This window comes from Bison bison, unplaced genomic scaffold (genome assembly GCF_000754665.1).
Source record: "Bison bison bison isolate TAMUID 2011002044 unplaced genomic scaffold, Bison_UMD1.0 scf7180017864230, whole genome shotgun sequence".
NCBI classification, from domain to species: Eukaryota; Metazoa; Chordata; class Mammalia; order Artiodactyla; family Bovidae; genus Bison; species Bison bison.
In genome coordinates, this window is record NW_011494802.1 from 235993 (window position 1) to 247259 (window position 11267).

General features: G+C 37.9%; 1 protein-coding gene across 9 annotated transcripts in view; it reads left to right on the top strand.

The window, feature by feature from the left end:
• RNF38 (ring finger protein 38) overlaps positions 1 to 11267 on the top strand; it is an 80266-nt gene that overhangs the window by 25490 nt on the left and 43509 nt on the right. For 3 of the 9 annotated variants that reach the window (XM_010846040.1, XM_010846039.1, XM_010846045.1), the window contains one exon: positions 7598 to 7747. The exons of 1 other annotated variant lie outside the window; for it this stretch is intronic. In XM_010846040.1, the coding sequence (XP_010844342.1) occupies positions 7598 to 7747 (150 nt within the window). Of the gene's footprint in view, positions 327 to 916; positions 1020 to 7597; positions 7748 to 11267 lie in introns of all 9 variants that reach the window. 5 more of the 9 variants (XM_010846044.1, XM_010846046.1, XM_010846047.1 and 2 more) reach the window with 5 other exon arrangements.

Genomic DNA, 11267 nt, shown 5'->3' on the forward strand with positions numbered 1-11267 from the left:
GCCCCTCGTGCAGCGGTGCGGGGCCGTGCGGCGGCCCGGGCGGTTAGGGCGCGGGGGCGGAGAGGATGGAGCCCCCGAGGCGTTAGCCGACTCTGTCAGCTCTGGCGTGCAGCCGTAGTTTTCTGGCGCGGCCCGTGTGATGGTGCCGGGAGGAAGGAAGCGCCGTGATAGCGCCTGGGTCGGAGTTCGGGTTCCGGGGTTGAGAAGGCCCGGGAACGGAAGATCTGGCGAGCTGGCCGCTGGCTGGGCGAGCGGTCACAATAGGAGGCGGCGGCCCAGCGAGGAGCCGCGGGAGTAGCCCCGCAGGGCGGAGCCTCCCCTCGCAGGTACTGGCTGCCGCAGCCGTTGATTCCCGCACGAGGGCGGGACTGACCGAGCCTCGGGCGGTTAGAAGCCTGCGGGGCCGTGCTAGAGATGTGGTTGCTTGGTGTTCAGCGGGGCGCGGCCGGGCCGCCCGGCGCTCTTTGTTCCCCGGGCAGCGACGAGGAGGTGCGGGCACAGCCCGAGGGAGCGCCAGCCCACCGCTGTCTGGTGATGGCCTGGCTCTTTTACTCCCTCCCTGTTTGCCCAGGCGCAGGTGAAATGATGTCACTTAGGAGAACGCAGAACCCGGTCCGAAGGGTCCTCTCTCGCGTCCTTCTGCAGCCGCGGGTTTCTGAACAGGCTGCGTTTTGTTCTAGGGGATGGAAGTTCTCCTTTCAGGGCTGAGGAATGAAAGAGGTTGGTTTTGAGCCTAGAGTTTTTGAAATTATTGAGGGATAAAGAGAATAAAGTTTTCATTTGCGTGTGTAGGACTTGTAAGACCTTGCTTTTTATTTGTGCTGCAAAAATGATGTATTAAGTTGGGTGTGTTAATCTTCCACCGTAAATAGAAACAAAATGTAATCTTTAATTGCCTTTTCTGATTTCTTACGAGGCGCACTTAACACACGAAGATTTAAGTGTATGCAGCTCATTCACAATGGTTTATTACCTTAAAATTGCAAGACTTTTTGGATCCTGTTTGGCCTTGATTGCAGGTACTGTTAACACAATTATCTCAGATTTCCTTTAAATAGCTCCCAGCCTTGGTAACTGGGCTTAAATTTTTTTTTTAATCCATTCTCTCAATTTATAAGAAATCAAAGCGACTTAGCAGCAGCAGCAGAGACAGTTGGGATCAAATTAAAATTGTTTCTGTCTTCCATTAGGAAGAAATCTGGGGCTTCCTACAGAAGTAACAATACAAGACCAAATATAGGGATCAGATCATTGGCATTGCAGCAGGCATGTACTTGTAATAAAAAGATTAAGTGGATTTTTAAGTAGAAATTGTATCCAGCTCTTGCTCGCTCATAAAAGTATTCGTGTAATATATTTGACTTTTTGAAGACCTATTGAGCCTTGAATCTGTTAATTATAGGGGTTCAGTTTTAAGTTGATATCTATAATTTTCTTTTAAGGCTTGTTTTTAAAAGACTTGGTGGCCTTTAGAAGCTGTAGTTGAATAAATTTTGCCGCAAATTAGCGGTGTGGGCCTCAGGTTCTTATCTGTAAAATATGAGTTGGATTTAAATGATCTCTGTGGTCCTTCCACTTCTGATACCTTCTGTGACTCTGAAAGGTAGTGTTCCTATACTTGTTGAATTTCATATACTCATTCTATTTTTATAGTTAAACTAAGTTGGAAGTTATTAATTTGAATAAATATTGAGGATTTTCTATACTAAAGTAACCTGATTTTTGAGGAAGAGTGGATGGACAGAGGGTGACACAGTTAGATATACTTGAATATGTTAGCATCATAATGTGAAGTGTAGGCCTATTGTGTCTCTGCCAACTGCTTTGGATGAGGCTTAGTTACATCACTAGCCTGTTTTTATTTGTGCTCATTTTTTTATGTTTCCTTGCAAGGCTGAGAGTGAGAAGCATGAGTGAGAAATCTTCAGATAAAAGTCTCTGAAATAATTGATCAGTATGGGAAGATGATTGATCTTTGCCTTCTACTTCCAGTCTATTCCATCTCTTTCTCTCTATGCTGCCCCAGTTTTGTTTAAGCCACCACCATTTTGTAATTCATTTTGCTGGTAAGATAGCTCTTAATTAGGCCTGTGATTGTTGTGTAGTGTCTAGGTCTACTGACTAGTTTCTAGTTGTTTTTCTACTAACCACATATATCAGACATCCATTTTCATGTTGTCTTGGTTAAATCATAGCTTGCTTATTCTCTGGACAGAGTATATAGATTGTAAACACACATTTGAACTCTGTAGTTGTAGTCTAGTTCATTTGTTCAACAAATGTGAAATTCTTACCATCACATTGTCTATCTGGAGATCAGGCAAATGCTTGAACGCTATAATAATAATCAAGTAAGAAATTGGAGCAAGTAGACAAAGAGGGGCCCTATACACAGCCTTGTCTTTCCCCCAGCTCTAATGTCATTTCATGTTCCTTTTTAAAGTATCTGAACACTTTTCCTTCTTCCAAGTTAGGGGACCCTGTTACCCTCATTTATGTCTGTTGAATTTGCCCCTCACTAGACTGAATCTCTTTGAGGGCAAGAATCTTTTTGTTTTCATAGTACCTAGCATATGATAGATATGCAATAAATATTTGAATTATTACTTTTATTTAGTAAGATTTATGAAGAGCTCAGTCACACTTCATCTTTTCAAATGTTTATGTGTGTAAGTTTTTACTGATTTGGACTGTTCTGGTTTAGGTATTTTCCAAATCCATATAATTCTTAGAAATAAATCTTGAAGAGATGGTTTAGTACAATTTACAAATCAACAACAACTTTGAGGTTACCAGCTTAAGTAAAATGGTTTAGAAACACTTGCTTAAGGGGAGAATAATCCTTGTGCTGGCAAATCCTGGATTGTGAAAGTGAACGAAAGAAATACTTACTAGTAGAATGCATAACTCTTACTCTTCCTAGCGTTCATGTTCACGGGTTCAGTACATGCAGTGGTTAGAGACTGCCTTAGCTGCACCTTCTTCACCCCTCCCCATTGATTTGTGTGACTGAGGGGTGAGAAAGAAGGGTGGAGCCTTTCAGCTATTTCACCAACCCTGATTTTGCTCTGCTCCCCCAAAGACATGGATCCAATTTGTCGTTGCCCTAACTCAAGAATGGAAATAATAATTTATTTTTTTTTTTGAAAGTATCCCAGTGCTGGAAAGTAATGATCCTTCTCAGGTAAGTAGTACCAATTCTTAAATGGTTTGACAACTGTATAATAACACATACCATAAACTGACTTAACAAATACTTACTTGTTAAATGTTTAGGTTACTTCTAGTTCCCTTTGAAATTGTTGCTTTGATGTGATGAACATATTTATGCATATGACTTTTCTCGTATTTGGAATATAACCTGAGAATTTATCAGATGAAAGATCAATGATTTGAACTGTTAACAAAATCTCCCTGATTACTTTCCAGGAGATTAACATTTGCCATCGTGGAAGCAGTGAGAATATTTGGATTTTTATATAATTTGGATTTGACCTCTTCATTTTTTAGGTACCCAGACTTTGACCAAAAGGAGTAAGGGACTTGTTGGAGTCAACAACCAAGCACCTAACTCATCATGTTTTGTTCTTTCCTTTTTCCTGTTAGCCTATGATTTTACTGCCTTTGAGCAGTTGGTATGCAATTTGTAACAGTGAACAGTGTTTTTGTTTTTTTTTTCTGGAGCGTATTGTTACCATTTTGGAGAAGGTTTGGCCTTTTGAGCAATTTATTTTGTGGAAAGTACACATTATTTTATACTGGCCTAGAGGTCATCATACACTTGTATGTTCTCTACTTTTATGAGAAAGATGTAAATGAAGAAGGAAGTTGTCACCAGAAGTGATTTTTGCCTATGGCTGATTCACATTGTTGTATGGGCAGAAGCCAACACAATATTGTAAAGCAGTTATCTTCCAATTAAAAAAAAAAAAATACCATACGGGATTTTGTTAGTTTTAAAGGAGTCATACTTAGTAAGCTTCTAGCACAGTAATCAACCAACATAAACATCCATGGTAGCTTTTTTTTTTTGTAAGTGATTTTGGAGGAAGCTGATTCTGGGATTATGTAGACCTAAGTCCTGTGTTATTTTTAATACAATAACTACTGCAATTTACCACAGTGATGATAATAATAGTACACTCTCTTAACACTGAGGTTAAGTTGTTGGTAGTATGGCTACCAGGCCGGGGAAAGGCCGCATTAAATGGAAGATGACCTTAAAATAGTAATGTGTTGTTGCTTAAAAGGTTAAAGTGTTTTTTGAAATTTCAGTCTTTTAAAACAGGAAACAGTTATGCTGGATGAACTAGTCATATTGTTATATGTAACATTAAAAATGCAAAGTGTGTGGAGTTACAGGCTCAGTCCCATCTCAGGGATGTTTCATGGCAGGACTTCTAAAATACAGTTGCATCCTGAGAGAAGGCTGAAGTTACCATGTCTTTGTAATGCTTGGCAGTTAGTTGGTATGTTAGGGGAAAATAGAACTGTATTGATTTTCAGGTACTGTGTAACCTGACTAATTTTAACTGAGGGAGAGTTAGGGAAGTAGTAGAAGTCAGAAACAATTTCCAAGGAAACATTAATTTTTAAGTACTTAAAATAGCTTTAAGTAAATAGGCATTGTGGAATAGTTGCTAGTTATTAATCCAACTAGATAGATTACAAAGAAGAATGTTACTTTAAAAATTCTATTTAGTGGGTGGTTTAGTGGGTTGAGTCTGAGTCTTAGAACCGGATACACTTGGCTTCAAATTATGGCTTTGGTATTTATGTTTGACTTTAAGCAAGCAAGTTGGTTAACCCTAACTTGTACCATGTAAAGATGAGAAAGCCAAGTTTGATTCCTGGCATGAAGTTTACTATTACCGAATTGAGGTTTTAAAAACTGCTGTATTGCTTAGGTTTTTTTTTTTTTTTTTTTTTTAAAGTTTTAGTTTATGTCTTTCATAGTCAAATTAATACAGAATTTTTCTCTAGAATTCTGGAGAAGAAACTTTGCTTGAGTATGGTACCGAGTTTTCAGTCAGTTATGTACATGTTTGTTGTGCCAGTTTTCTATTGTGTGTAACAAATTGCCACAAGTTTAGTAGCATAAAGCAAATCTTGTTACCTTACAGTTTCTGTGGATCAAAGTCCTGGTATGGGTTAGCTCTAGAGCCTCTGTCAGGGTCTTTTTTGGCTGGGCTCTGATTTTATTAGGGACTTAATGTCCTCTTCCAAGCTCATTGTTGTTATAATGTGGTTCTTGTGATTATAGGACTGAGGGCCCCTGTTTTATTTGAGGGGATCTTGATCTTAGCTATCAACTGATAACCACTTTTAGATTCTAGCTACCCTCAGGTCTCTACCATTCACATGCCTTCTCAGAACATAGCAACTTCGTCTGTAGGGTTTGCAGGAGAATCTCTTTAGGAAGTACTCAACTTCTCTTTTGAGAGCTTTCTCGGATTAACTCAGGCCTACCCAGGATAACCTCCCCTTTGATTAACTTAAAATTCATAAGAAATCTTAATTACATCCGAAAATCCTTTCACCTCTGTGAAGGGGTTTGTATAATTTAGGTCATATAATTGAACGCAATTATACGCGTTCCCCTGTATATATTATACAGGGGAATGAAATTCACTATGTTTACAGTCCTCCCCACATACCACGCAGGGTTGGAGGTACGCACCAGAGGTGGGAATCTTGGAGGCCATCTTAGAATTCCCTCTTCCCTTCTGTCTCCTTTTCTCTCCCCTTACCCCTCTCCCCTGTCTGCAAGGACCAGGGTTTGTCAGCTTTTTATGTATTACTGAAATTTGTTTTCCCAGCCAGCTTTTGTACTAGCAGTTTGTAAGAGTGCTGCTCACACTTTTTAAGTTTGTAAGACTGCTTAAGTGTGATAGTTGATTTTATGTCACCTTATTAAAACACTCTTCAGATGTACTTATTGTGCACATTATAAACTTGTAGAAAGAACATGAAGCCTGCATAAAGGAACAGGCCATTTTGAGAGAGAATTACTTTAAAGTGGTAAAAGCACTCCTTAGATTAAATGGAGTCAGGAATGTGAAAAATACTTGTTCCTATGAAATATTTTCTTACTCCTGCCCTCAGATATACCCATGGCTCCTACCTCTATTTTTTTTTTTTTTTAAACAAGAATAAGCTCCTTGAGGGTGGAATTCTTGTTTTCTTTTCTAACATAAATCTTTGCTTATAGGAGGCAGTCAGTAGATATTCCTTGATTCAGTCATTCCTGCTTCATCACAATGGTAAAGGACATTAACACATGCATGTTTATAGTACAGAGGTGAGCTTTAGTTCATGTCCAGAGCATTTTGTGGAGCAGTACTAATAAATTCTAAAATTATTGCCTTCAGTTCTAGGAAGGTCTTTGGAAGTAGTTATTTTCTTAACAGGCCTAGTTATCTGTTGATCAGGCTCATATCAAGCCAGAAAGAAAAATTTCTAAAGGGGCTAACAAAGTTTATTATAGCAGCATTATTCGTATAATTAGCCTGCCACTTTATGATCTGTCTATTCCTTCCTCTCTGGCTACTTCCTTACTGACCAGTTATGCTGATCATTTTGTAGTTTCTTGACAACATTGTTTCTTACCAATTACCTCTCCATAGCACCAGTATGGACCATTACTACAGAAAGGTACTTTTTTATACTGTATGGTGATTTGCTTTTCTTTTTATTGCATATACTTCTTGAAGGTAGAAAATCATGACTGTGTTTTTGTTTAGTGCCTGTTACAGGATAGACACTTATGTGTAAGGGAATGACTGCAGCAATGAAACGAAAAAACAAGACAGCCTTAAAGCACCTGGTCCTTTAGGGGCAAGCAGGTCCACAGACCTTAATCCCAAAGGGCAATTCACTGCACAGCACCGTGGAATGGTGATACTCATGTCTGATCAAAAATGCTACAGATCAAGTATATTTACATATGAGTTTAGGGCATTAACTCACAGTCTAGTCAAGCATTTAAAACATGCAGGCATTTACTTTGAGTCTTATGATCTTGTCCTTTATTCATTAAGTAGATTCCTAGGTTTGTGTTGAATAGAGCTGAGGTCTCCAAAATATAAATCTTGTTTTTTATACCTGTGATCACTATAGAAATTTGGCCATAGATGTTCTAAAATCTCTCTTCCCTTGCCTGATAATTTGGAAGGTGAACTGAAAAACAGAATGAAAAATTAATCATAGCCAGGTGGAGACTAATCTTTCTGTACTTAAGTGATTTTTACTTCCAGTTTTCTTGACATGAAATCTTATCTGTCATTTAAGATTTCAGAATAAATGCCAGCAAGAAAGATATAGATAGGTACTACATGGGAAACATTGGAAGGACTTTGCATTCTTGAGCAGTGCTGTTTTGCCTTTAAAGAAAGTTTTTATGAGAGATCCATTGCCAGAGGCAGTCTTTGTCTTCCTTATGTTTGTTTCGATGTTTAAGATTAATTTTTTATTTCTTGTGCTCTGCTAACAAAATCATCAAATACCTAGAAAATCCAGACTGTCCTTCATAGGCATGATTCTCCACATTGGTGCAGCTAGCCATGAACTATCCTTTTCTTCTCCCTCTTTTTCCCAGATATCTCCCGGGGCCAATTCAGCACCTCTACCTGGCCATCCTAACAAGGTGATTTGTGAAAGGGTGAGACTTCAGAGCCTGTTCCCTCTCCTCCCAAGTGATCAGAACACTACCGTTCAAGAGGATGCTCACTTCAAAGCTTTCTTCCAGGTTCTTATATATTTACCCTTTGCCTTCGTAGGGCTGAAAGTCACAAGATACGTACTAGGTTGTCTCTAGGAAGGCTTGAACCAACATTCTTAGTATCTTCCTACTTCTCATTTTCTGTTGTTTGTGGAAATAAGTATTCTTCTTAGAGGACATCTTTAACTTACTCAGCCAGCTTTTCTGAAGAATGTTTGTCTTCTCTTGAGCTGCTGTTACTATTTGACCACTTAATATTCTTGTTTTTTAATCTTTTGGTCTTAATCATGTGTCCTAATAGGTCAAGTTCTGTAGGAAAGTAGAAGACATTACAGAATATGTGAAATTGTATAGAGAAAGAAAAATAGAAGCATGTAAGATGTTTTTTAAAGCCATCACTGCTTTGATAGTAATGCACACTACAGACTTTGATAGTAATGCACATTTCAGAGAGAAAATATGGTAACTTGCCTTCTGTGACTTTTGATATTTGTGGGTAAATGTGTTTAAAATTTCATTACATATGAAATGAAAACAAATTATAAATGGATTTAAACTATCATTAAGTTATTAACAAGATTACTAGGATGTACTCACAGAAATCATTGACTACTGTATGTAAAACCCATTACTCTCCGAGATTCAGTAACAGAAGTCATCATTACCAGAAAGGAAACTAAGTTACAGAATTGCTTCTGGATACTAGGGTTGTGGGCCAAGACATGTAATTGTCCATGTTGAGGTAGTGAGAATTGCTAATCAAAGCTAGGACTTCTGGATGGAGCCAGCTTATTTTCTGTTCATGTGGGAGTGGTAGGTTGGGACTGGAGACTACTCCCGAAAGAGAGGTGTTTATGACACACTGGAGAGGTAGGATTTAGAAGCTGATGTAGGTGAGGAAAGGTGTATAGGTGACCTGGGGCTCTTGAGTCTTTTATTCCTTGTTGACACTGTGTGTCAAGTTCTCTGCTTTGTATGTGTGGTCTCCTTTTGTTTTTAGCCATCGTAATAAAGTTCATCTGGATGGTTTTCTAGATGAAGAAATAGCCTCAGAGAATCTCATTGAGATGCCCAATTTACATACCTACTTATTGACAGAATAGAGACTCAAATCCAACTTCAGCTATTTCTTATCTCTATCATACCACCTTATGGGTATTTCTGTAAACACAGTTCACTGTATGTTAAAAGACATCGTTTATTGAATTGCGTGGCATATTGACTGCTGTTTTGAATACAGCATTAGCGGCAAGAACTTGATCTTTAGTAGTAACTAATGAGGAAATTGACTTCATACCTTCACTACTGCCACCAGTAAACAGTTATTTGACACTTTCTGTGTTCTCTGTACTTCCTCTGAGTCTTTAAGCATTAAGGTAACATTAACTCAAAGAATAGCTGCCAAATGCAGTAGATTAAAACCCGTGTTTTGAAAATAAAACCAAAAAGTTAGCCAGTTCCACTTGAGTGTTAGCAGAAAAGTGAAAGGTATTTTTTTTTATTTATAGTCCTAATTTAACTTAAACTTTACTTTGCTCTAACTTAAAAATCAGGCCTTCAATGTACTTTGCTCCCACGAGAGACTAGAGATTTTCTTTGTCCAGTTATTACCCCTACCACTGTTCCACATGAAGTAAAGTAAATCCTTCTCACATCCCCTTTGAGATACTGTCAGGTACTTTCAACTAATTCTGACACCAAAATTGAGTGTGATTTCCTAGTTCCGGTTATGGTTCTCACCATTATAAAACCTAGTAGCCATATGAAAAGGAGAACCTGTGCAGCCGTATCCTGTCCTCAAAGTCACTGCCTTAATGCATTGTTTGCTCGAAGCTTTGCTCCAAGTTGTTTCCCTCCCAACTCTTTCTACTTTTCCTTTCCCTTTTTACTCCATCCATTCCAAACAATCACCTTACCTTTTCCATTTTTTTCCCTAAAACACCCCCTCTACTTCATATTTTAGCTGAAACTGTTCTCTTTTGTGAGGACTCATTTCTCCTATAGCCTTCTCTAGGAGTAAAGAAATGATTGGCTTTTCTTGCTTCAAGCGTGGAATTGGATATGTGACGAGTAAGTAGGATGGTCACAGAGGTGAAGGCAAGTGTTGACACTCTCCTGGATCCTTGCTTTTAACCATCAGTCTTTGAACAAAAAGTTCATCCTATTTTTGATCTTTTTTGTCCTTTATCTTCACTACTTAACCGAGTTTGTATCACTATCCTTGTTTATTACTTTATACTCTGCTCTTTTTTTGCTCATTTTTCTAGTCAAAATATTTCAAGTTTTGCGTGCTTTTTAATTTTTAAAATTATGAAATATTTCACATATGCATGTTGTAAAGTATGAAGATGTATGTATAATTTTTAAAAATCTACCATCCAGCTTAAGAAATCAACTATTACCAATATTTTGGAACATTTCTATAAAAATGATGGTTTTGTTTTTCTTGCTTTGATTTTTTTTTTTTTTTTACAAAAATGGTTTAAGAAGCACATTTACATGTCTATAAAAATAAGCCTATATTTAAAATTAGCATCAAGGTGTTTCTTGTAATTTTTTAAATTAAAATTAAGGCATAATTACAGTGGAATTCACCTTTTTTGCGTACAGCTCTGTGAGTTTTGACAAAAGCATACAGATGTGGAACTGATACAATAAAGATACGATAGTTTCAGTACCACCCCCCCCAAATTCCATCACATCTGTTTGCCATCAACCCCCTACAGTTTTAAAATTAGCAGTTTCATATAGCACAGGGAGCTTGACTCTGTGCTCTGTGAGGTGGGATGAGGCGGGGTGGGAGGAAGGTTCAAGAAGGAGGGGATATATGTATACATATAGCTGATTCACTTGGTTGTACAGCAGAAATTAACATAGTAAAGCAGTAATAACATAGTGACATAGTAAATCCAACAAAAGTAAAATGAGCAGTTACTGTACTACCAACCAATTCAGTGAGGGAGTGAAGATTGTATGCTTTTATTAAAAAGTCAGGTGCATTGTGGAGAACTTGAATTTCAGATGTGGCACAGCCCTTGATTTCAGAAATGTGTGTGTGTGTATGTGTGTGTATTTAACATATATATGTTATTGTTAATATCCTTTTCCATTATGGTTTATCATAGGATAGTGAATATAGTCCTTTGTGCTATATAGTAGGAGCTTATTTATCCATTCTGTATATAAAAACTTACACCAGCTCACCCCAGCCTCCCATTTCATCCTCCAGCCCTCTCCCCCTTGGCAACCACAAGTCTGTTCTCTGTGCCCGTGGATCTATTTCTGTTTTGTAGATAGGTTCATTTGTGTCGTACTTTAGATTCCACGTATAAGTGGTATCATATGGTATTTGTCTTTCTCTGACTTTACTTATTATAGTAATCTCTAGTAGCACCCATGTTACTGCATATGGCATTATTATTATTAATCTGAGTAGTATTCCATTTTATTTAAATATTTTATATATATATATATAAATAAATAAAATCTTCCTGATTCATTCATCTGTCAGTGGACATTTAAGTTGTTTCCATATCTTAGCTATTGT